The sequence below is a fragment of the Poecilia reticulata genome, chromosome 5 (genome assembly GCF_904066995.2).
Source record: "Poecilia reticulata chromosome 5, P_reticulata-male-v2, whole genome shotgun sequence".
NCBI classification, from domain to species: domain Eukaryota; kingdom Metazoa; phylum Chordata; class Actinopteri; order Cyprinodontiformes; family Poeciliidae; genus Poecilia; species Poecilia reticulata.
In genome coordinates this window covers 5,936,158-5,963,757 of record NC_088834.1, presented here as the reverse complement: position 1 = coordinate 5,963,757, position 27,600 = coordinate 5,936,158, and the positions used below count along the sequence as shown (strand labels likewise).

General features: G+C 37.3%; 1 protein-coding gene across 5 annotated transcripts; it reads right to left on the bottom strand.

The window, feature by feature from the left end:
• Positions 1-13: 13 nt before the first annotated feature.
• On the bottom strand, positions 14-27,443 carry pacsin1b (protein kinase C and casein kinase substrate in neurons 1b). Of its 5 annotated transcripts, none has more exons than XM_008409026.3 (10): positions 27,320-27,443; positions 12,736-12,861; positions 9,341-9,497; positions 8,968-9,203; positions 8,271-8,423; positions 7,648-7,823; positions 7,448-7,568; positions 6,936-7,060; positions 6,532-6,725; positions 14-2,997 (listed from the first exon to the last, which is right to left on the bottom strand). In XM_008409026.3, the coding sequence occupies exons 2-10, from the start codon at positions 12,793-12,795 to the stop codon at positions 2,888-2,890; spliced, it is 1,332 nt and encodes a 443-aa protein (XP_008407248.1). In that variant the 5' UTR covers positions 12,796-12,861; positions 27,320-27,443; the 3' UTR covers positions 14-2,887. The 5 variants fall into 5 exon arrangements, with proteins under 5 accessions (XP_008407248.1, XP_008407252.1, XP_008407249.1 ...); XM_008409030.3 differs by lacking the exon at positions 27,320-27,443 and adding an exon at positions 20,073-20,092; XM_008409027.3 differs by lacking the exon at positions 27,320-27,443 and adding an exon at positions 15,412-15,607.
• Positions 27,444-27,600: the final 157 nt, after the last annotated feature.

The following is a 27,600-nucleotide window of genomic DNA, read 5'->3' as shown; positions in this document are numbered from 1 at the left end:
GTGTGTCTCAAACTTCAGATGAAATATTTTTTTTATTATTTATGCAGAACAGGCACTACAGTTTGGAAATTACAGCACTATGCTAAAAGTACAGAGAAAGCCCTCTAGTTGTCTAAAAGTTTCCTTTGAAGATGCAGAATAAAGCACAAGAGAAAAAGTTGTCATCTACTGGCTTCCAGGAGCTTCACAGTTGACGTAAACAATCCCATCCTGTTTCAAATACAGACAAAGACACAGGTATGACAGTTGAGATGTGGAAGCTTTTCCATCTACATGTTCTTCAGTGAGACCTTATGTCGATGTAAACTGATCTAGATGAGCTGGAGTCAGATTCAGAAGAGGTAAGCTCTCTGTCACTGGTGGCAGAGAGTCTCTGGAGAGGCCTTTCACCTCTCTGAATCGAGCGCTAACACCATACAGAGGCAGGTACGAAAAAGAAGCATACAGAGGCATTAACACAACAGATGTGTCACTTTCGGGGGGTTTGTGTGAAAAAATAATTTTTGCTCTCAAAGCAGATAAGTCTGGTGTCTCATCAATATTTCAGACGGATCCTCTTTCTGCTTCTAACTCTGCAGCTTTTCCTGTCTGCGTGAGAAACAGCAGCCTGCCACCCAGACCAAACAGGAATCTGCACCGACATGTGCAGCAATGAAACCAGCCTCTTATACAGCACTGCTACATATGCTGAATTTCCTGACTGAAGATAAAATATAAGAAAGAAACAAACATTAGCACAACATGGGGCTTTAATTAACTTGAGCCTCAGCCAATAAGTAGATGGAAACTAATCAAAACCATGCGCCGGATCAGTTCAGTAAACAGCGTGTGGGCGCATCAGCATGCACAAAATCACAGGGGGTAAGAGCTGCGAGTCACCGACGTTCGCTCAAAATAAACAATCCACACTGATTACAGGAACAAATAAATTATAAAACTGGTTAGTAAATGTGGCTAATCTCCATATAAAATATCTACGAGTTGATGTTTACAAGGCAGCTTGTGATCACGGAGGCTGCATTATCAACACAGAAAGAGAAGAGAGTAAATAAAAGGTGATAGAGAAGTTAGGCACATTGTCGCAGTGAATGGGAAAAGTGGAGCGTTGCATTAAAAAAAATGCTTTTGATAGAGAACTCCATTTCAAACGAGAAAATCTCTGTTGAGATTAACTGTGAGTTTCTGTTATCTTTAATAGAGAAATGCAGCAACAAGCTGTGAAACGAGCAGCACAATTCTGCTGAATCAGTGTTCTTGGTAGAGCACCTTCTCAATGAGGTTACACGGTGGGTTTTGTTCTTTTATACACTCCAGGTAGTAACTTATCCCGAGCTGATGGAAGGTTTGCATTTTCTCACAATGGGCATGATGTCATAAGTAATTCACTGAATAAAAAACAAGAACTTGGTGCACAAATTTTGTTGAATTCATTTTCAATTATCCTAATGCACAGGTCAGAATTACAAATACAAGCTCCAACACACACACACACCCACGCACACACCCACACGCACACACACACACACACACACCGATACTGATCTGAGGAAGGAAGGTGAACAAATTGGATGGAAGTTGAAAGCATGACTTTTACTATTCCAAAAATTCCTGCATTTAAGGTTAATCTTAATCCCTTAATCTTTGGTCAGATCCAAATTTTATTCCATGTCAATATTATTATTTGACTCTGAAAGATGGTCAAAATTTATAGACCAAATTGGGAATTCAAACAGGATAAATGAAGCAGGCTGGCAGGTTGTCATTTCAACCCCACTAAAATTCTATGAACTATAATTAAAAGCTGGGTCTACAACAAAAAACCAAACAGTTTTAAGCAAACTTTAATAATAAGAATAGTCAAACATCCAGTCAGATTACGCCACAAGCTTGTTGATATCTGTAAAGACCAACTTTTTATGGGATATTTAACCAAATGTTACTGGTAGTGTATGTACATACTTGAGCTTATATGTATAATTTTGCCCCAATGTTGGAATAAATTCAAACTTGTGCATCACATCCTTGTTCATGCCCATGGTGAGTGCATAAGAACTTTTCAACAGAACTATAATTAAAAGCAGTTGATCCACGATTAAGTTTAACTGTTTTATGTGTTTTGTTTGTAAGCGTGATTATTCAAAATAACCAAGCCTACTTATCCAGCAATAGTAACAGTTATTTGACATCGAAAAAGTCCGCTTACTTTATTTCAAGGGTCAAAGGTCAGTTCCACTTTTGACTGATTAAATCACAAGCTTAACACTGGTGCCTTCAGTTTGTATGCAGGACTTCACACATGATTCTGCGACAAACTAAAAAAATGAAGTGTTTAGACAGTTGTGGTATGTTTGTCTTGTTCCTGGCCCTCTGCTCGCTGGGAGGCATTTTGTTACATTTGTGTGAGCCTGAAAGCCAATTTTAAGCAAACCTAACATTTTGCAGGCCATGCAGTTTTGAAAGTGGTTTAAATTCTCCAATTGAACTTTACAAGATGAAACGCACATACACTTCCAAAAATGCTAAACGTAGTGTAAATACTAAGGAAGAAAACAGTGTATTTTATAAAGAAACAAACTGTACAAGCATCCAGATGGTAAAAAAAAGAGATTAAAATACATAAATGCACAGCTCATTCTTGATACCCCGGCGCCTTATTCGATTTCTCATGAGAGAAGAGCATCACGGCTGACAGCAAACTCAGAGACAACAACGTGTCGCTTCAGTTGTTGGAACTGGAGGTGATGTGAGTTTGAGCAATCCTCTTTACGATGACGACAGCTTGCTGCTCCTTTTCGGGAAAAGAAAGGTTTGCTTTGAAGTCTCTGGCAATGTGCGGGCGTGAGTGGACAGTTCAGTCCGGATTTTGAGCGTCCTCGGCTGGGGACGTTTAGATCGGCTCCACATAATTGGCAGGGTAAAGACCGAGCTGGCCGTTATCCAGGCGACCTTTACACCAGCCCTGATCGTCCTCGTCTTCCAGCTTCATCAGCAAATCACCTTGATTGATAAAAAGGGACAGAAAGTGGGAGGGGGATTTAATGAAACGCCTCCTTCTTGTTTTTTGCAGCTGACCACAAGGACATGAAAGGAAGTTGCCACCAATTTTCCAAATCGGGAAGATTTGTAGCATCTTTCGAGTTTTATGTTTGCCTGGCGTATTTTCCTTTCATGTGGATATTTGTGTGAAAGTTATTTCGACTTCTCCAAATTTGTTGATGACATTTAAAGTAATATTGAGCTCTGCAGACGTTATTGATGCGCAAAAGGGACATAATGTAACAAATAAATATCTTGTCAAAAAAATTGTTAAGAAAAAGAACTACATCTAAAATATGGAAGAGGGTTATGGCCACTGAAAATAAAAAATTCTGACTTTTTTCTCGGTATGGTGATTTTTTGTCAATTTATGTCAAAATCCAAAAATATAAAAGAAACATCAGGTGTATGTAAATTATGTTGCTGTTATAAAAAAATAATCACATAACGGCTTCTTCTTAGTTGCAGGATTTGTAAATCTCCACTTTATCCACATTAAAGGAGTGACAAATTGGTTTGGAAGATCTGAGTTTTAAGACTAGATTTACCTGATGCTGCATAAATAATTGAAACAATTCTGATTCTAAGAAAAAAAAAATTCTGAGAAAAATTTTTTTTTTCCAATGGCTACAATGAAATCATTATATAAAGCCTGAAATACTGATTTAGCAGTAGTACGATGTCACATTACTACATATAAAGTAACCACATATGTTATCACATATTTTTTAATGTATTGAATTATTGCACTTTTCCCCTCAAGACTGCAGATCATAAACATATGCTGTTGTGTATGTTTGCATCCTGTCTGGATATGCTTATTAACACTCCCTGCAGAAAATGGATAGTTCCGCCATGGAAAATATGGTAAGACTGCATGTCTTTGTCACATTTTGTTCTGGAGTCTGAGTTGAGATAATTCGATCCTCTTATTGATAAAAGTATGTGTGGTTCAGGCTCAAACTGGTTTCTCTGACTTCCAGCTTGTTTCTGTGTTGTAACTGCTGTCTGGATGCGTAAATATCACTCTAGAAATGTATTTCTGGCCTTCTTACTCTAAGAGTTGGACTACTCTTACATGGGTTTCTTTCAAGTTATCCACTGTAACTTATAGCTTTCAGGGACTGACAGACAGCAGCAGACATTTTTTACATAAACTGTTTGGTGAATTTAAAACATGAAGGATACATCGGGACAGCGGTGAATATTATTTTTAATGAAACATGGCTGCAGGATCTGGATCACACAATTAAACTTTGAGATGATGCAGACAAACAGGGATAAACCCAAGACTGGCACAGAACTAGGTTTGTTGGATCACAGCATCAAATTTAGCCACCGTTCACTACAGTCAAAGAATCTTTTTGCAGCCCAGAAATGTCAACACAAGGTACCAACTGCTCCACATTCACAGTGTTTCCTCCTACTATCATTGCTGATTACATTTCTTTGACTTTTATCCTGGTGAATAAATATGAAGCTACCCACCCTGAGAGTCTAAACTATCTACCTCAGTGTATTTTTGGATTTCTGTGCTTTTCTATTTAAAAATTTTTTTTTTAATATTTTTTCTTGTTGCAATTATAATTATGTTGAGGTCTCAGCTTTACAGTCCAATACAGTGAAACATGGAAACAACCTAGTCATAGCGTGCATGCATCGAACCAAACCTATCAATGAAAATGCATCAAGTAGATAAATCTGGATTTAACTACATGTCACATTACAAAACAAGAGTTTAAAATGCTTTTATTATTCTAAAATTCAAGAAATTTTAAAAACCATAAAGATTGCATTTATTGCATTTTAAATGGTTTTGGTAAAATTTCTAACATTGCTAATATTTTGTTAGAGCCATTGGGTGGCATCAGCCACAATAATAAGAAATAAAGTGGAAATAAGCAGTTATGTCAGTGATTTATGGAAGAGAGGGTGATATAATGGATGAGTTTGAAGGTTGAGGCTCATCTGGGGAGTCTTGTAATTGCTGTCTAGGAGACTCAGGATGGGCCAAATGACCTGGTCAACTTAGGACATCCCCTAGATGGTACCTGGAAAAAAAAGGACAGCAAAAATAGAGAAGAATGGATAGAAGGGGGAGATGAGGTAAACAATGAAGGGTGAAAGCAACAAAGGAGAATGATGGATTGGCTTGATTAACATTGGTAGTCAACTGGACAGTTTGTGAGTTGATATGAATTACTAATGGTTTAATTTTAGGGGTTTTTTTTGGTGCTCTGAAAAGTTGTGAAGTTGTGCTCTGTTAAAAAAGTGAACTACAATTGGATTGAAAGAGTGTGATGACAAGAGTTAGAGTTTTAAATGAGGAGGTTAGAAAGGAACAAATGGGGTGATCAGGATGCAAAGGGATGAGAACGATGAGTGTAGAGTCCCCGCAGCATGACAAATGGTGCTAAAAAGGGAACTGTCTTTAGAGAAGACCTGACAGTTCATAAGAGATGTGACTGGAAAAGTAATTGTGCTACAAAACCTAAGCTGCCATGACATCTCACCTCAATTTATTTCAAACAGATGGTTAAAATCAGCCTCCTCCACAGTTACTGGCACCCATAAAGATGTGTTAAAAATCCTTAAAATAAATTCACCTTTTACTGCAGTAAAATAACTTCAAATTAAAATACAGTAAAAAAAAAGAAAAAAGAATTATCCTCTGATCTTCAATGCGTTTATACAGAGAAGAAAAATATCCCACATTTTTAAATATATTGAATAAATTGCATAAAGTCAGCAGGAGACACTTTGAATGACTCCCTTTTTGACTTCACACAGTCTTCTGGAACATTTCACAAGACTGTATTCACTTTCACCCAAAGTTCTGGGTCCTGTCATATGATATCTTCTTCTTTCCCACAACTTGTCAAGATGGAAGAAGATTGATTTTGTGCTTATTGATCAATTCTCACACGTGAGCAGTGGAGCTCCTCTAGAGTTTGTCATGAGAGTTTTGGCTGCTTCTGTGATTAATAATGTTATTTAGTTAGCTTAGGCAGATAATATGGTCCAAACTCTTTCCATTTCCTTCGTCAAATGATGAAAAAAACAGGCTGTTTGAGGTTCAAAGCTTGGAATGATTTTTAATATCCCAAAGTGAACAAAACAAACTAACTTGAGATTTGTGCTTTTAGAGTGAAAACAACAACAAGGTTAAAGGGGCATGAATACTTTTTCAGCTCTGTGTATTTACTGTGTATTTTCTAGCTCTTTAATATCTGCTTTTCTGAATAAAATGTTTAACCACAGTTTATGTGTATGTTAAGTTAGAATTGGGCATTTGTAAAAGAAAACAATAAAACAAAACACCCCATAAAACTACAGCGTAAAAACCGCAATAATTAATTATCCATAGGATGCTAAAGGAAATAAAAATTTGGACCAAATTGCAAATATGGCCTGCAGATGCTGTGAAGAAAAACGTGCATTCAAGCTGACAGACGAAAATGCAGATACACTGTACTTCCTGTTCAAAGCACTCACCTGTTTTGAAGCTAAGCTCGTCTTGCTCTTGGCCTTCATAGTCGTACAGCGCTTTGACTCTGACGCCTTCGCCCGATTCTTCATAAAAAGGGTTTGACCCTCCGTTGGTGTCGCTGCCCGAGTTCAGGCCCTTCCCTTCATCATCTGACCACTCATTGGACGAGTACGCCTGGTTCTTCTCGTAGCTGCTCACGCTAAAAGGAAGGGCAAACACCTGGATGAGTCCTGGTATTGTTGACACTATATGTGTATTGTTTTCGATTGTGTTGTTATGCTGGGTAATGAATGACTGTGTAATAATGAAGGAAAATGCTGACTATTATAGACGAGAACCATAACTGGTGCCTGGAAGAGATGAGTGAAATCAACTGGATGAGCTAAAAAGGATAAAGATCAGATCAGACCTTCCCCTGTCTTCTGCTTGAACGTTGCTTCCTGGTGTCTTGATATTAGTCAGCATGACTTCATCGTTAAACTTCTTTGACTTTTCTCTCTTAGAGATGGTGTGGATAAGATCTGGATTGTACTCCTGCAAAAAAAGTCAGTGAACAGAGCAGTAGAAAAACTGAATGAATGAAGGTGAAAAATTTATTACTTTTTAGTTGTCGATCTGTATTTATCAAGTGCACATAAATAAACACACTAAGCAAAACTACACTGCAGTAAAGTAAAATAAAATATAAAATTCACATGAATTTTGTGCATAAGTTTTTCATTTCCGATGTGTACTTCTTCCTTTTAATGGTTTATGCAAGTCATTTTAGTATGGTTGTAACTACGCATAGACATTAAAGTTACATTTAAACAGCACTGAGCTCTGGTTAAAATCACAAAGTACTTCACATTAAACCCAAAAAGCATAAAAATAATAATAAAAAAAACATGTTCGAGAACAGGAAAAAATAAGCAACGGCACCTCAAACTTTGGCCAGTTCATGTGCATGCCAGGGCCGTGGATACTACCAAACCACTTCAGATCTTCTTCAGGGCTGGCTGCAGTAATCACCCGCTCAAGATCTCTGTATATTGTGACATAACTGTGAACAGAAAACGAGGATTTGGTGTGAGCACAGAGTCTGGATGTTGTCTTTCTCTTTCTGTCTCACGCTGACTCACCTTTGGTTCTCTGTCAGGTTGAGGTGACGTTTGACATCCAGCAGCACCTCCCTCAGGAAGCTCAGCCTCTTCTCTTCAAACTGCTGCCACTGGTTAAACACCTGCTCCATGTTCTCAATGTACTGAGGGGTGCACTTATCCAGCTCATCCAGAGCCTTTTCATACTTTTCCTTCGTCTACATCAGACCAAAAAAGAAAAAAGAAAACTGTATGATTAAAATGACTGCTATCTAGAACTCTTTCTTTTTTTTAATAGTTTTAGTAAAGTCTTTACTAAAATGATTGGGATGACTGGTGTTTTACTGACATCTTCTTCTTCTGTCTCTCCAATCACACATAAACCACATTAATCTAAAGAGTTTTAGTTTTTTTTTTTTTCTGAGACAGCAAATGAATCAGATGTTTGATGATTCAAGTAATAAAAAGTGATCAGAGTCCACTTCAAGGAAAGACAAGATTCAGAGAAGAGCAGGAGTGGCATTCAGTCACTCATTAACCAAACCACACTGACTCAAACCCTGGTACTTTGAAATGGAATGGCAGCTCATTTGCGTCTACGGTTTTTATAGGACATAATATTTACATAATGATGAGCCCATAGGCGTTGCAGCTGATGAGCTCACCTTCTGTGAGTCTTGTTTGCACTTTTCCAGTTTGTCCTGCAGCTTTTTCTGCTCTGCCTGCGTCGTGCCGTCTCCCTTAGTGTTGGCCTCTCTGGTGGTGGCTAGCTTCTCCTCTTTGCAGGCCATGTGGTATGACTTCTTAGCAACCTCGACCTGACAACACAAGATAACATAAACAACCTGAGCAGAGAATCTGCGTTAAGAAGTAAGAAGTGCTATTTAAGTGGATTATCGCATATCATAAACATGGTTTTCCAACGTGAAACCAGATAAATGACATGCAGCAAATAATGACCTTGGTTTATGCTTGACATATGGTATATGGAAAAATGTAAAAGCAGATTACTGCCATTACTGATAAATGACTGAGTTTAATCAGGAAATATTTAATAATCAGCTCAAATACTTAAACACTAAGATGATTAAGCGATTTATTAATTGAGTAGCTTTATAAATTATGCAGTAAATCTGTCACACTGACGCTGTAAAGTGCTGTTGTTGAAAAAGTCCAACATTTAGTCAGTTTCACTCAGTAAAAATGTCTTCAAAGGCAGACTCTGGTTAGAACAGTACAGCATTATCATGAAGTTCTAAGACAAATTTTGTTCATCCTGAAAAATAGGATTTTAAAACCTTTCTAAACATGACTGATTCAAGACTAGAATACAGTAGAAAATGTCATCAGTTTCACTCTCACCTCTTTCAGCTTCTTGGCCCAGGGTTTCTGGGCCTTCTTAAAGCCTTCGTCTGCCTCTTTGGTCTCCTTGAATCCTCCCATCATCTGTTTGTGGTACGAGTCTTTCTGCCAGTTCTTCACCTTCTCAAAGTCTTCACTCATTAGGTGGTTCTTCATTTCTGTGTGGAGGTCGCTCACCTTTTCCGCCTCTGACATCATTGCCATCCAGGCTTGCTCCACCGAGCCATACTGAGGACCTGGTGGAGGAATTAAGACCTGAAGTCATATTTTTTAAAATATACTCTAGTACAAATATGTCTGTTCTAAATTTATTTGGCAAAAAAAACCCCAAACTAATAGCTTAATAGAAAAACAATTGTCATTGCTATTATACCTTTATCAACCAGCTGCCTCCATCTCTTGGACCAATCAGTGAGCTGCTGTGCGTAGCCTTTCTCGATTTTGGCACGCTCCTGGATGCAGTTCATTAGGTCATTGCAGAGTCGATTACCATCATCGATGCGCTTCACTGTGCGCTTGTAGTTCCCAACCTTAAATACAAAACGAAGCACCAGTGCAATATGTTTACTGAAGCTCCACAAGTTGTCTGCTGTCTTCAAAATAAAATGTTGCTAAAAGAATTCAGTATTTTACTGTATTATATTTAGGTTCAAATTTGACTGTGTGGAATGTAAATATGAGTCTTTTCATTGGACTGTATTGGAATAATTTGAAATTAATATAACTGAATTTGTCTAACTGCATCTCTGGACTTTGTAACAGAAACGCTGCTTGAAAAAAACAACTAAATTATCACTTTAAAGGCCCAGTGCGTAAAAGTGAATGACATCCAGTTGCACAAATTCCAAACTGCATCCAACTAAAGGCGTTTAAATTGTTACTTTTTAGCTTGGTTATAATATCGAGTATCAGAAATTTTGTAACCTCAGAAAATATTTTCTGCCTATATAGAAATTGTGAAGCAAGTCTCATTCGTATGTTATTATCTTTTTTTTATGTGTTTGTAAATTACATACAAATGTTCATAACACAAATTGTTCCTGGTTTTGTAAATTACAGATTTTGGATGGTTGCTTAAGAGGCATTGTAATTTCACTCTTCCAAAGTTCACTGTGTGAGATGTCACTTCTTTTCTCCTCGCAGCCTGTGGGAGATGAACTGAATCAGCAGGAGGAGCAGCAGGGAAGACACTGCTGCTGCTGCTCTGTGAGTAGTTACGCAATCAAAAGAAAGGGGTGGTTAAATGTCATATAATTTACAACCCTCCACAGCTACAGGAGCAGCCACCTCCCAGAGAGCTGATAGTTCTCCCCAGAGTCACAAAGCTGCTTCGATAAAGAAGAGAGGTTGAAGCCTCCATTTACAGCCATTATTTTCCACCTTTATGACCGAGAAAAGTGGAAAACATTTAAACGCAGTGTTTGCTTGCAAGTGACCCTGTAAATGACTTTCAACAAACAGTAAGTGTGGACTAAAAGGAAGCAGCTGAGGCCGTATAATAGTATTCCACACCAGACCTTTGCCTCAGCAGCAGCCAGCAGAGTCAGCAATCACCAGGCGCTACTGCAGCGTCTTTGCTGTGATGCAGAAACTGTGATGAAGTGACTGAGTGCTGGAGGGAGACATATTCCCCGCACCTGCTGATTTCTGAAGGCACAGACCAAAATAACCCGAGGAGAAAATTCAGTCTAAGATGAGATTTCATTTTAAATCTAAAAATGTGAAATAAAGCATCTGCTGTGAATCTTTATTCAATGTAGAGTTTACTCTGAGAGTAAAGGAACTTGGCAGGCTGTGTTCTTGGAGGAGAGGAAAATCTATTCCAGCTTTGCACACTGTGATCAGTCACCAGCTCTCATGAATAATGGATGTGTTTCAGGGAACTTGTAGCTCAGATAACATGGGACTCTTTGTGTTGAAGAAACATTGTTGCTGATGTAATGTTGTGAGAGAAACCAAAATTACCATGACACCAATGGCGCAACATAGTAACATTTTTATTTAACAATACGTTCCGTGATATTAGAATCAGTTTATTCTTTATTCAGAAAGTTACCTTTAAAAATTGCTTTCTAGACAACATTTCTACTGTTTGTAACTTAGTTTTACATAATTGCTGAAGTAAAGGGTTATAGAACAATTAATACTTGTGCTATGATCTGTCGTGTTATTCCAGATGGGGCTATGCAGGAACAGTCAGTCTCACCTATTAAACAGTCCCTGCTGTGATAAACTGACTGTAATTTCAACTCAAATGTTCCAAATCTCCTTTTTGTGTCATGAATATACATTTCCAACTATTTTAGTTAGTATTTTACTAACTAAAATAGTTGGAATAAAATAGTTGGAAATATACATTTTCAACTATTTTAGTTGGAAATGTATATTCTGGTTCTCTTAATTCTTTTTTATTGCAGTTACATATATCCCCTCCTCACTAGAAAAGGACCCCCCTGAAAGTCTGCACAAAATTGACTGGTCAAACATGTCCAGGACTTTTTTCCTGGACATGTAGATATATTTTGCATTAAAACTGCAGCATGAAAAACTCAAAGTTTCATTCATTCTTCGAGCAACCAGCACATCTAAATGTATGTGCAATTTGGACATGTGTGCACTAGTCTCTTACATGTTCGATTCTGACTTGCAGCAAACCTGTGTTTGGTGACGTATCTGCTGTATTGGTGTGAATAGCTTGTTGAGATCAATTTGGCTGAAGTCAGAATAGCAGCTGTGGTCCAAATAGAGTTACAGAACTTTACTTGATGACTTGCCAGCTAATTTTGCAGGACTAATAAGGGTCCAATACCTTGTAAAGACCACCCACACCCACTGTTGTAAAATTCTTTATTAAGAATCCTTATTCCATATGAAGGGATCCTTAAATGAATCTGTTTTTTCCACTTCCATCTGTTCTCTATTTTTATTGTTCAGAATTATGATAGTTTATTTCTTTCATCTTTTTTTTCTTTTCTTTGTTCACTGCTAGATGACATTGTGCATTTAGCCCTTATACTTCCTCCTTGCATCATTAATTCACAGTTTTATTAACTCTCTGCTTTGCATCAGCTTTTGATGTTTTGTAATCTGCCTGAAAGACTTTACAGCGTATATAAAATCTTTCTTCTAAGAAAAGGAAACCTGTCTGAAACTTTTCTGAGCTATGAGAGACTGACAGTGTGAAGCATCTACAACTGCAGACAACTACAAGGACCTTAATCCTTAGAAGTAGATAAAAGTCAGCACAGAGGCAAAGGAGTACATTGAAGTAGTTATAAACAGGGAGAAAATACCTGAAAACTATCACTTCAAAAGTACAGAGGTGCAATAATAATGAAGCTATAAAGGGAAAAATAAAACAAGTGTGGCGAAGGCCAAAGATAGTGACACAGGATGAAAACCTCCTGATGTTGCAGTTGAATGAATGTATTTAGTTGCTCACTCATTTCCTTCTTAAATAATGGCCTCAGGATGCGATAGTTTGTCACTTTGTTGACAATCAGTGTGGCTGTACCAGCTCAGTAAGTGTGAGCAATTCTTAGATCCGTGCCACAACACTCATGATAAATCTGATGCTATGTTTACTGTTGAGCACACGCCTGATTTATGTACAGTTGTGAATCTACACAACGCGGATAAACGAGACAACGCATCATATTTCTTCTCACCAACCCAGAGGAGGTTGGTCTGCTGGCAGTTCATCACAATGCAGTGTCACGCTGAGCTCAGGTTTAATCTGTCAAACGCTGCTGCCCTATTTTTCCTCACCTCCCAGAAACTGTCCGTGGCCTCCTCCTGGCTGGCGTACTCGTCGTAGCCTCCAGACATGGTCCCAGATTTGGCGGGGTGGCTTCAGGATGTAGGGGACTGCAGCAGAGTGGTATTCCTCATGCACTGTTGGGGAAGATGAGAGAAATGTGAGCCCTAACCCTGGATGAGTGAGATGGAAAGGAAAAACGAGTTTCTTTAAAACTTTTGAATAATAATTTAACATGTTAACCATCAAATTTCTCTACATACAAAGTGAAATCCTGTCACATCATCTGTTTGTTGGTGTTTAGTAATGTTGAGGTGATATAGATTTACAAAGAATCAATGCAAAGGAAGTCAATGATGGTCACAGTGATTATATGGCTGATAAGCACGTTATTTCACACATTATGCCAAAACCTAAACCTGAACTAAAAGATTATAGAAAAAAATGATACTTGTGTTATGATATGAAAGGGAGTTAACTGTGTTGTTTTTTCAAACGAAACAGTTATCATATTATGAATATTGCACCTGTAGTAGTGAATACATGTTTGTCAATTTCACAAAAAAGATGGAAGAACTGAGCTAGAAGCTGATGACCACTTAGCTGTAGCAGATGAAACCATCAAAAATAAATGCAACACGCTGTCTACATTTTTTGAATCCCAGTCATTATGTAACGTAAGATGACAAACTGTAGATCTCAGACATGAAAGTAAGCATTTGAGGCACAAGGTGCAAATCATAATTATGCTACACAGACAAATAATGACCTGCATAAGACAGATCAGAATAAAATGCAAAGTGAAAATGCAAATGAACTGGATGGAAAATATGAAACAGAACAACACGGAGACAAGCTGCTTTCATTACATCTGCGCAGACGGCAGGTTACATGGAGCCTCTGCTGAATACTAAACACCAACAAACAGATAATGTGACAGGAAAAGCATTTCTTTGGAAATCGTGCTGATCGATGCCGTTTCTGCTGCAGGCTTTTAACATGTCGAGGAAGGACCACCATGTCCGGAGATACATTGCAGATGTTGCGTGATAAATATAAAGTTTGGCATTTTGAGAAATGAGCTTATTTACTTTCTTGCTGAGAGCTAAATAAGAGGATCAATGCTGTAAATATGTCTGTTACAGCATGAGTTACTAAGAAGTGAAACAGCTAAGAAGTAGGAGGAATCTTTAAAAGAAAACCAATCTACTTATTAGGACACTATGTTCACTCTTAATAAATCTGAATAAACTTTTACTTTCAACATTTTGACAGTGTAGTGAGACAGACATTAGGCATCTAAGCTATGAGGGCTTCTTCCTCCCCAAATATATGAATGATAATCAGGGATTAAAAAAATGAGGCAGTATATTTATATTATTAATACTTTCAGGCCCATATTATGAAAAATAGCTTTCATTTTGTGATTATCAAATAATTTTGGCACATTCTGCTTAATTCTTTACATGTTGATTGGTTCACAGATAGCCAACCTTTAGTATTAGTTTAGTATGCATACTCAACAGAACAGAAATACCAATAAACAGCATGAAGCATGGAAATAAAAGCAACACTTAATTTCACATGATTAAAAAATTAGGTCTTAGTTGTGAATATTTTAATACTTTATAACAAACAGATCAATTAGCATTGTCTAACGTGTCCAGCTCAAAATAAACATCCCCTAAAATAAAGTGAAGCAGTTTCTTGCTGTTGTTTCTCAGACATTGTGACTTTAAGTGGCAGCCACACATTTATTCTTTAGGTTTCTTTGTCCAAGGAAATCTCCTCTCAGCAGCTTTTTAGAAAACTGGTGGATTCCAACTCCTGTTTGTGTCTGATAATAAAAAGGTAGAATTAAAAATATCTGAAATTAAAAACTGTTACTGTAAAAACCGGTTTGATACAGAAGAGGCATATGTGAAACAATAGAAAAGGAAGCAGCGGTGATTTGTTTTGATCTGAGGTCAGGGGGAGGGGAGAGAGCTGTGCGAGTATTTGGGTCAACCATGGACCAGAGGATGGAACAACACAGTTCACAATGAAACGCAGAGTTGAAACAAGGAAGTTGTTTCCCAAGAACAACATAAAATCTTCTTAAATTGGGAGAGATTTCCCTTCTAAACCAACAGTTTCAAGGAAAGAATAAATGTTTTTTTTCTGCAGCGAAGCTCTGCAGAGAGTGAGCTTAAGAAGTGGGTGTTTATTATGCTTGGTTGAGCCATTAGCTACATGCTGAGCGGGGGGCTTTTGTTCAGCCTTGGCTTATTTTAAAGGCAGATTGCAGAATATGAAAACAATCACTGACTTGCTTCTCCAAACACAAAGGCAATAAACTGAATTTAACAATATAATACAGAATTTAGTGAGAAACCCCAAACATGTTGAAAAAAACAAAACATTCAAAAACTCAAATCCAAGCAGCATCCTTTAACATTTGGCTACCATCACACCACTTCCACTTACTCATTCCTTTTCTTCTAAAAGTAGACAGCAGTTACTGCTCAGCATCCATGGCATTCACAAACAAGCAAGAGCATCCATGTAATGCAAGCGCTCAGATGACCCCCATCACTGCAAGCCAGCTGCATCGACGCGTCTAAGTGAGGAAAACCCCAGCACAAAAGCAGCAAAGACGCCCCGAGAACAGGGGCACACAGCCCCCCACAACAGCAACAAAAGCCTACCTCCAGTCCTCCATGAACAGCAGCTTAGGGTGCAGCGAGAGAGGGGGAAAAGAAGCACGTGGGCTCCTCTAGCAGGCAGTCCTGCTCTTCACTGCCACCCCTCCTGTCGGCTGATCTTTGCTCGGTGCTGCCAGTCGTCTCAGTGGTGCATCCAGAGCGGGGGAAATAGGTCTGTGTCTTCTCGTCTTTCAGCCTGGAGTTCTGTGTAAAGTTTACATGTGTCTGTGTTCCCACCAACTGAGCAGTAATCCTTGTGTTTTAATGGCTGGGACCAGAGCAGGGGCAAAGATAAGAGGGGGGTGGGGTAGGTGTGCGGCTGCTATGTGGTGGCACCGCAGAAGGTTTGGTGTGGGCGCACGAGGCACTCAATCAACAGAGTGAACACGCAGCGTTGCAGCTTCACTTTTATAGGAATAATTAACATTTAACATGATTTTTCACCAAACCTAAAGCAGGTAATCCATCTTTAAAAGCGGCACACATCATAATCCAGAGAAGAATAAAAGAAAATCAACTATCTTCTGCCAAAACTTTTAAAAAATATGTAGCAAAATGAAAGGTGACTGTGTCTGAACTGATTTACATCACAGGAGATATAGGAGCATAACTGATTTAAAAACCTTAGAGCATTTTTTCTGTTCTGTGCCATTTTAAAAACTCCTCCAAAGAATAAAAAGTTAAACTGTAGTTTTAAGTTTATATTTCATAACATGATTTAAGCCATTTTACCATTTGCCAATTAATTCTAAAACCGAAACACAAAAACAGAAACTTACAATCTCTGTTTACGATATCTTAGAATTTGGTAGTAAAATATTTCACAGGAAGCATCTGACAATTTGAACATCTTGAGACAAACTGTGGAACACCAAAGATAACATGATTGTTATTGATAAAGAGAACTGGGTTAACACTATCAATAAAATGCAGCAATTATCAAACCCAAGCAATATTATCACAATTTCAGAATAAATACATGCAATACCTAAGCTCTTTGGAATTTCCTCGTGACCAGTGAGCATGTCAGCGATGTTGACATAAAAGCTATAAAATGATAAATAATTAACTTCTGTTGCCATTTAGAGCAAAAACATACTATGCTCAACGAGACTGATCCGCAGCTTTGGCAGCTTTTAAGGAGCGCTGTGCCTCTGTTGGCTGATTGTTCTGCCAACCAGGCTGACATGAATCACAGCCTGACAAGAGGAGCAAAGACGGCCTTCAGTCTCTGCTGACTGTCCAGTTCAGTGGGGAGGACAGGTGGAGCGGAAGATAGACAGGCCGCTTGATTTTCTACTGCATTCAAAGACTTCCTCTGTTGTTCTCCACCTACACAAAACCTCTGCACAGCCCTTTTTTCTGCACTTTGTCCTAGGAAAGAGGTATAGTGTAAAAAAAAAAAGAAAAACGCGCACATGTATGTTTGCATTTCTTGACTTATTTTGGCCACTAGTTGGGATCATTTCGCATCTAATATTCCTGCAGACTCGGTTTGATTGGGGACCAAAATTGCAACATTTGTTAGATTTTCAGCTGGTGCGGTTCGCTTTCACACTGCAACCAAACCTGTTCACCCCCTCTCCTGTTTACTTATACCAAACTGAGACACAGATTGAGATGGAATTCAGGACACAAATGCAGTTACCAGCTCTGGAGACAAAAATAAAATACATGTTTAAAGCAAAAGTGAAGCTATAACGACAACAAGTTCACAACATATAAACTCCACCTACCAGGCCAGACTGAGACTCAAAATCTACGATTTTTTAAAAATGTTTTTACAACATTTCGCTCAACCTCTATAAATTAAAGTGCCACGGTCCCTTTTTTAAATTTCCCCTGCTGAACACCCATGACTCGGAGACATCATAGAAGTTAAATTTTATGTTTTACAGTCCTACCAACTCACCCCTCAGGGCCTCAATAGAAATGCAAGCAACATGCAAAGCAATATACCTCTTGCTTTATATTCTGTTTGACCTGCCTGTTAATTGGCCAGAGATCAATCGGTGATTTATACCCCTTAAAACATTCTCCCTCTCTCTCTCACACACACACACGCACACACACACACACACACACACACACACACACACACACACACACACACACACACACACACACACACACACACACACACACACACACACACACCCCCACACACACAACCACCCTCCCCTGAACACACACTTCTTGGCTGTATTATTCCAATCGAGCTTTTCCTTTCCCCTTCGGACAAACTTTGTGCTGCTGCCCTCATCGTATTTAAGGCCTATATTTAGAGCCACATTCATCAATAATTTGCAGTGCTGTGTAAACAGATAGAGGTGATAGCAAACCGGACTCATGGGCTAAAACTCTTTAAGGTTTGATGCAGTCTAATGTCAAAGACAAGTCACAGAAACAAATGAACTGACCCAATAAAGTAGATCTAAGACAATTTCAATGTTGGTGAAAACCAGGACAGATGTGTATCTGAGTCATTTCATCTGACTAAACAGTTCTGCTGTTTTATGCAAACACATAGCGAGCGTGACAAACACATAGTGAGTCTGCCACGCTATTTGTTGGCATGCAAATGTGTAGGACTGTATGAATGGTAGTTACGATAGACAAAATTGAAAGACTTTCACATTATATTACAATTCAAACACACTGAAAAACAGCTTGTCATAACAAGACAACCTTCCAACTGAACTTCTCGTCCTCTTTAATTCATGTCATCAATAATTGACACACATGATCATGTTTTCTCCTTCTACAGCCCTGAAAAGACACATTCAATGTCTAGTCGATCAGCAAAAACAAAAACATAAGACCCAAATTATATATTAAAAATTTAATCTTTGTGTTTAATCTTTGTGTCTATGAGTTCCAGAAAATTCTGGTTCCCAGTCAAGCATTTATGCCTCATCAGTAGATATTTTCCACGTCTGCAGCTGCAACAAGCTGTTGTTGTTTCTGTACATCTGCTCTTGAGCCAAATAATTCAGAAAAAAATTGCTTGTGTGTTTAATTGGAATGTTTGACACAACGGAAAATTATGTAATAATTGTTTGGTAAGTTTTATTTCTACAAATCAGTGGGCAAAGCTCACTTATCATTTTATCAATGTGTTAAATGATCTCATCATCTCGCATAAAGATACTAAAATTGATAGCAAGACCTGCTTCAATTACACACAACAACAACTTGGTGCATGGGCTTTTATATGCAGTCCAATCAGCTTTCAGGGTTTTCTGTGAAGTCATGGCTTAAAGCCTCATTACCGATGAGGTCTTCACTTAATGATGAATGTACATGTGGTTGCGTAAGTAGACTAGTTCACAATTCACCGAGGGCAAGCAAACATCCTTCATAAAGTAGACATATTCTAGCAACAAATGTTTACAATAAAACAATTGATTAATCAAATACTACACAAGTTTTCCCAAACAAAGTTTTTTTCCCCACTGAAGCTCTTTATTGTACCCAAAATATAGTTATATTACTATTTTTTAGAAGGTACTGAAATCTGTGACAAGTATAGCTCTGGTCTGAAGTTTACATACTATGATCATGAGCTGAAATGTCAAATTAATTTGAGACTTTGAATGATTTATTTGAGTCATTCGTTTTCCAGAATGAACTGATCTTATAATAAATAAAAATTACATTTAAAAAATCAAGAACTGGGAAAGTGTTTTTGAATTTAGTGTAGATTTTCTATAAACCCACAAATCTCATAAGTTTATGTACAGGCTGAAGCATATATATAAATCACCATATATACTGTATATTTGGCTCTCTCTAAGTTTCTTAATAGGGTATCCCCTAAATACACATGTAGTAGAAAATAATATAAAGCCTAGTGATCTTCTGACTGGATATTTGATCATACGTTTTTGGCACAAAAGGTAGAAGTTTTTAAAGTTAGTTTTCTGGAGTTGACCAGGTTTTCAGCATGACTCTTTATATTTTCAGAGGAGCTGAAGGAAGGCGTTTCTAAAAGCCTAATGCTTTTCTGCTTTATGTATTCTGATCTAACTTAAATGTGTTTGGGATCACTCTTTTGTTTGAACACTCAATGATATTTAACCATCTGACTCAAAATATTTTTCCAAAACAAAAGGACATGGCCTCCAACTTTTTAAATTCTGCATCTGTAGATTAATTTTCTGCTAAGTCCCTTTATTGAGGTCTATAAAAACCAATTGCATCTTCAAAGAATGACACCTGGTAATACACAAAGTGCTTACTTTACTCACAATAAGCTAATTCAGGTTTACAGAAAATATTTTTTGTATCTTTTTCTGACTTATTCTGTCACCCTCTGCTGTCTCCCACCACACAATGTAAGGAAAAGTTTCCTGTACAACAATAATAACTGTCCTGGGGAAATATGGTGACCACTGTGCGATGTAACCATCCACCTTTCTCAAAGCATTTCAGGACGGACTGAAAAACCTCTAAAACCTAAACTTTTAATTTTCTTTATCACTGTTACAAAAGTGCAGAATTTAATCAAAGAGTGAAGAGCTGACACATTGAATTGCATAAGCAGAAATGAAGGTCTGTTAAAAAATTATTGATTTTAACCTGAATTATTAAACGATTATTTAAACATCCCTTGCCTATATTAATATATAAATATATCAACACAGATCAGAGAAGTTACTGACCATTGGGTGTTGTTTCTGCAAAGTCCTTGATAAAGTGACGCCCAGAGAAAACTGACAACTTCACGCTTTGCTCACGTAGAAACCCGACACATCGAGCAGTCTCACCTGCCTTTTATATACTCCCACTAAGCAAAGAAAGAACTTTGACATTCCCTTTAGAGGGCACATCAGCCCGTCAATAATTAGCTTCCTGTGTAAAGGTGGAGACTTTGAACACATGCAGTCATTCTTAAAAAATAAACCTCAACATCACGCAGAGATGATTTGGAAAGTTGTGTTTATGACGGAGATTAAGATGGACAGGAAGGGCAGATAAAGGAGATAACCACATGGGTGGTCAGATAAAGCCCATTGTGTGGAATACACACAGAGTCAGCATCAGGGTATCAGCTAGACTTGCTTCTTTCAAAAGATCAATACGAATTTGTGATGTGGAAATTTGAAAGTTTGAGGTGAACCTTTCTTTTTTCATTATTCCTTTAGAAATTCATTAAAAATACATGTTTAAATATCTTTCTGAAAAATATTTAGGCAACAGTTTAATTTAATAACAGCAAAAATAAATTACATCAATTGCAATGATGGCCGCACAAAAAGTCAATAACCACATGCTGAGTCATTGATCAAGATGGTTCCCTCAACCACTTTATGTGATAACAAAACCCACAAAAAATTCTGTGTATACACACAGACAGACAATCTCCTTCCCAGTATGAGCCATCTGTGTATCATCTAATCATGTTTCTCCCTACAGGGCTCACACCGTTTGACCCCACTGTTATATCCTATTACCTCAGGAAGTAATTTACAGCCAACGACCAACGCTGCAGGTCTCCCCTACCCTGAAAAGCAATCTCAAAATTCAGTTTGTTTTTCTTTCTGCTGTGATTTTCTTTTTATTATAAGATCCTTTTTGTTGCTTTGGTGAAGCAATTTAGTTGTATACAGACTAGAGCTGGTCAAAACATTGTTAAACCTAATTCAAGAAGAGAATTTAGATGTTCTATGAATAACAGTAATACCAAGGTGACTACATTGTGTTAGAACTTTGCAGTGAGGTTGATCTTAGGTCTCATATCTGAATAATCAAATCAAATGTCATTATGTTGCACTAATGTTGGTAACTCACCAATCATAAAAACATAATGCCATAAAGCATAAATTCTGGTTTGATGTTTAGTGAATCAAGCTACAAAGTTACATCACTGGTGTAACAAATAAAATAATAAGTAGAGTGAATTCTACAAAAAAGAAGAAGAAGACTATTGCACAAATTCTGTCAATTTCCAGCTTGATCAGAGCTGATTATTAACAAGCCAGTTAGAAATTCAAAAATGAGTCATTTTTTCTATCAGTTTTGCTATAATACTGTTTGATGTGGATACAGTAACCGTGAGAGTTAAATTTCACTGTGTTCAACATCAGTGAAGTGTTTTAAATTAAGTCGGTGGAACCACAATAATGTAAATAGCTTTTCAAAAAGAAAAATCTCCTTTTCAAGACATTGAGGCTAAGAGAGAGAGAGTAAATAATCCTTCAGTAGATTACAAGAATACTACAGCTAAGTTTCTCTCTCTCTCGGTTATGAAAAGTTTGCTAAGTTTAGAATTGCTGGACATAAGGTAAGGATGTACACGTATTTTAGCTGGTTTTAGCAATGCTAGCCATGCTAAGTGCCATAATTAATAATATCTGCTGCTAAAGACAGCTTTTTCATTCTTTTTAAAATATTACTAAAACCCTGTCTCACTCTCAGATACATTTGATTAAATCACTTCTACTCCTTATATAAGTAATTACTGATTGATCATAAAAGCAAGGCTAGCAAAAGTATTTTGGATACTTTTATTGTAACTTTGGTTAATTTACTGTCAATATTTTGCTTACTTTTAATTTTTACAGCTGTATTCTTATGCTTAACTACAAGTATTCTCTTTGTGAATTATTTTTTGGGACGTTAAGTATAGTTTAGGTAAGGGTTTATTATTAGTGAAACACCTTGTGGTTCTTGGTTCCCACCTCACACTGTTTCAGGGGGAAGACTTCAGGCGTGGGAGAGATTGAAAAGTGAACATATGCTGTTTTTCTGTAAATTCTGTCTGGCTGTTTGGGGGAAAAAAAGTTATCCAGTGTCTGACAGTCGACGTTTCACCAAAACCTATAATGAACAGAGAGAACCCAAAAAATTTTGATCAGATAAAAGTTTTAGAAGGTTGTTTTTTTTTTCTTCAGATTGGGACTAGGAAATGTAAGTGATATTTGCATTACACTACTATGATATCAACTGGTACTGGATAGTAATTAAATACACTTAAGGAATGCATTTAAAAAACCCATACTGTACATAAGATGTGGAAACTTGTGGTAGTGAATATAATTTGGTGAGTGCAGCAAAATCTTTTTCTTAAATTATAGTCTGAAGAATTGAATCAATACATACTCATGGTGCTGCTTTGCATCCATGTTTGTTTGTAATCAATGAGTGGTGGCAGAGTGGTGAGGGAATTTATTGAAGCCTGTTATTTAGCTGCTGGAGTCTAAGTGTGCACACACTCTGGGCTCTGAATGAGCCCAGCATTAGCTGAGCACAACTCTGAGTGGGCCAAAATGGAAGTGACTCATTCAGAGACAGTGCAGCTGCTAAAAGCCCTGAGAGGTAAACACTCCCACATTCACACACACACACACGCACACACACACGCACACGCACACACACACGCACACACACACACACACACACACACACACACACACACACACACACACACACACACACACATTAAAGCCTCTGTTGTTGTTCTCATGAATGAAAACTCCTCAGGCTAAAAGATCATCATAGAGAAAAGTGCATCGTGATGTAGTAAAGTGATTGCAAACTACACAGGTTGCTGGCAATCAGCAAAGTGACAAGAATGACTCATAATGTTCCCAAAAGGCTCTAAGCATCATTTCCATCCGTGTTTAATACTGATATACAAAAGCAAGATATACAAACACTTAGATGTCTGACAAAAAACATTTTATGCATATTTTTCACCTGACTGTCATCCAAACAGGGTCCTTGTGAAGCCATCTTTCACACACATCAAACAGAGAAATAGAGCTGGCTTAGGAGCACATCGATGTGTGCTGCAGAAAAAAAGCCATGATCATTAAATCAGATTAGTCTCTGCAGCGTCACTGGTTCAAATCATCTACAATATCCTGCCATACTTTTGTTCTGTAGCTAGATTTTGTTTTCAGATCATAGATGAAAAGTCAGTGAATCTACTTGAAATCCTTGGTATTTTCATATATAACACTGGTGTGCAATAAACAATGTCTAAAAGGTATCAAGTAGTTAAGAGAAAAAAGTGTAAAAAGAGTCACTGTCATTCATAGAATAGAAACCTTACTTCATTTACAAAGGCAGCTTAATGCAAATGAATTTGAAAATCAATTTCTTGTTTTACAACAAAGTGTATGCTTGTGGTTATTACTGGGACAAAACATTTATCTCAAAGTATTATTTGAAGCAAAAATATGACTAAGATTGTTTTTTATGGTCTACTGCAAGAACTAGTAAAGCATTAATACACAGTGAAAATGTTTGCGACTGTAAACCCCACAAACACATACATTAAAAATTAAAGCCCACTGTTTGGCAAACACAGTCACTATAACAACATGGGGTTCTCTATGATCCAATGTTTGGCTATGAGCTTTTTCACTGACCCTATAAAACTGATGTACAGGATCCCCAGGAGAGCAAAGACAATCAGCGGCCAGTAACCTCTAAGAGCCTCTTCCTGTTCCTCTTTAACAGTGAGATGGTCTCTGGAATGTATCATCTCTAACAAACATACACCTGAGACCACTACTGCTTCACTGCTTCTCCTTATTGATGCACTTAGACTGTAGATCTACAGTTATAATGTGTGAGCGGTGTATATTTTTGAGGGACACGATTGATGGTCAGTATCATAAATACAAATTATGTTTTCTTAGAGGAGTTCTATGCCAAAATACTGATTGTTTATATATATATATATATATATATATATATATATATATATATATATATATATATATATATATATATATATATATAATCTGTTATTTTAGTAAAAATGCCTGTAATTCACCAACAATCATTATCTTTCTGCTTGACTGAGCAGCAACAGGTGGAGAAGGGACAGCTGCTGAACTTAATGTTTTGTAGAGATGCTGAAAACCCAAGCACTTTCTCTGACATCCCATTGAAAAGACTTTGAACAATAGAAACAGTACAATGGAAGATTTTGGATTTGTTAAAAGGGTAATTCTTTTTAAAAATTTGATACCAGTAACATTGATCTGCCACATAGAGTTAATAGGAAACAAATACAAAGTAGCTGTTTGTGTTAAAGAACATTACCAAAGTTTGAATTACACACAGATTTTTTATTATAATTATTTATAATGAATTAACATGTTATAATTTAGAATTAGAAAATGAAAGAAACATTTATATTAGAGGTGGTGCTTCTTACCGACAATTTAAGCTAAAACATTAAACTGAGTATATTATAGTATATTATATGATGTCATTTTTTTTTTTTTTAAATCTCTCTCTTTCTCACTGATTATTTCTGTTTTTATTTTAATTATGTAAAGCACTTTGAAATGCCTTGCTGCTGAAATGTGCTATACAAATAAAATTTGATTGATTGATTGATTGATATGTTCAGCCTGTGCTGTGCGGGGCTTCTTGCCCGGCTCAATATATGCATTGTCATGATAATAAAAATTACAGTCAGCTAAGCTAACAAAAACAATTTTAATATGGATTTGATAAAGAATGCAGACTTTGTAGAAAAAGCAACCTCTCAGTTTCCCATCTTGCCTATCTTATCTCGAGCTCCAATCACGTCACAATTTGAGGCAAAGTCAGAGCCCTGCACACCAAGCGCCCTAACCTCTCAGTGAGAGCTGCTGAAAAAGTTCAAATTTAAATGTAAATGATCTTGTTAGTCAATAAATAACACAAGGCAGGTTGTAAAACACATACCAAACCCGCTCTTCTGTCCTTCAGCATTGTGGTGATTCTCAGAATCAGACAGAATGGAAATTATATTGATTATTAGCCAGACAGAGACGGAAAAACCTTTAATGTATGAATGTGTGAATAATGTGGGGGGAAAAAAAGAGTAAGCTATCTGAGCTGAATCCTTTCAGTCGTCTAACAATGGCTGAAAACAAAAAGCACCAGATGTGATGTGCCAAGCTTGTAAATACGAATGAAACAGCTTGCAAAGTGTTGTCTAAACCCAGTGGGACCAGCGTACCCACAATTAGTTATACAGCGAGAAGGATGGAGCTGAAAGACAAGTTAAGATTTGTTCTAATGAATCCCATTAGCAGTGACACTTCATCTATCATCCAAAATAAGGAGTGGAACTGAAAGCTGCAAATCAGATGAGTGTCACTAATTTTTCAAGTGGATTAATCCACTTACTGGCACTCATTTAAAATCACTCATAAGTAAAGAGCAAATTAAACCCATTGAGGAATCCACCCTTGAATAAAACACATAAAACCCCAGATATTCCTCTAGAGGCACTCAATAAAAATAGCTCACTTTCTCATCAGTTTGTTTTAATGACTTTAGAAATTAGTTTAAATACTTTTTTCACAATAAAAGAACTCTAGAACAGATGGCAGAAAATCCAAATAGAGTAAATTATTTATAATATTTGTAGCATTGTTAGGGAGGTTCAGTGAGTAAATCCTTGGATAGACATCGTCACAACGATAAAAACCTTCATCTCCAGTCCAGATTCATAGTTAAGCTTGACAAATGTGTGAAGAAGTATCGGTTATTTTATTATCTGTAAAATTTTCTTTAAAGTCAGAGCAACCAGTGATGATGAAACAGATTCAAACCCTCATATCTAAAAGCAGGAAGATAATACTGTATCAGTCAAAAACACTCAGCTTGACTCAGCACAATGACTCTGAAGGAGCCATTTTGGAATTACACCTGCTCCTCAGGCATGTTTATGGTTAAAAAAATGTAAATTCAATCAGATCAGAGAGGAAATGTGGCCTGACTGAGCACTGAACCAGGATTATGAGCCAGGACCTTTCCGACCTTTGATCAGGAGGTGCTGGAGCCCAACCCAGGGCGCATCATCATAACCGCCCTGTTGCGCATTTGTTACTATTTATAGAAGTCTTTATTTTAACCACTCAGTCCAACCCACTGCTCAGTCCATTCCATGAAAGACAACGGCGCCTACACTTCCTATGTCAGAAGTCAGGAGGTTCTTTTGTGAACTACTTGTAGAATAATTATCCCTTTTTGCTTCATTTTATTTTTTTTTAATGAAATCTGTATGCAAAGAGTCACTTACAAAGCATAAACCGTGATATTCCCCTGAGATAAAACATTGTCACAAGACATAGATCCGGATTGACAAAAACAAAAGCCTGACAAGAAAAATAAAGACAAGCAGATCAAATTCAACTCAATTTTACATCACTTCTTTTTTTTTTTTAAATTCAGATGACTTTATTTTTCTTTTTTTCATTTTCTGTTTTTTGTTTAATATTTGGAGAAATTCAGCAACTCTACTTCATTATTTTGCCTTTCTGAACCAACTTCAACCAGTAACCTAATGCTTATTGATCAATCTAACAGAAATAGGCCTGTACTGCTACAGCATCAAGCTGATGTTTGTACTTTCAGTTCGTTAGCTGATTTGAGTTCAGAACCGTGGACAGAGCTCACTTATCAGGGAGGGGAGTCTGCATTGAGATGGAGGTCAGTAGCTCTGACCTGATCTAGCACCAGCTGCTCTCTAGAATAAATCAGAGGAAACGCAGCTCTCCCCTGAGACAAGCTTTTTCTTTTTACTTTAAAAGGCCCATTCTACTGCAGCCTGCACTGATAAATCCAGAACCCACTGCGAGTTCTGCACCAAAGCTGCTATAAATTTGTGTAACCAATAGATTTTTTTTTCACCCCCAGACAAACTGGATATGAGTTTTAATGCAACATTTATATAATGAGGCAAGGTGTAGACTGGCAGTGGTTCAGGTTACATTCACATAGCACACTGAGTTTAGGGACTTCTGTCATAGAGTAAAGAGGGTATCATATCACCAGAGGCTCCTCTCAACAACAGTAGATGCAATGCAGCTATAAATGACACAAGCCGTAGCCGACTGTCACACTTCAACCCTGCAAAAATATAAAAATATATTTATATATGCATATTTCTTACCTGGATAAGTTTACGGTTTTTTAATATGTCGCCATAGCGCTCTGCAGCAGCAGGGACTGCCTCCGTCTTTGAAATGTTCTGCTGATGAGAGAGTTGGAATAAAGCTTGGACTAAATGATCAGCAACTACATCCGGGAAGATCTTTCAAAATAAAGGTTCCACAGGCGTACCATGCACATATTTAGAGCAGATCTTTAATCATTTGTGCAACAATATTTCCACACATCACAATTTATACAGTTATAACTGACATACATATGTCACCAAACATATATATTTTA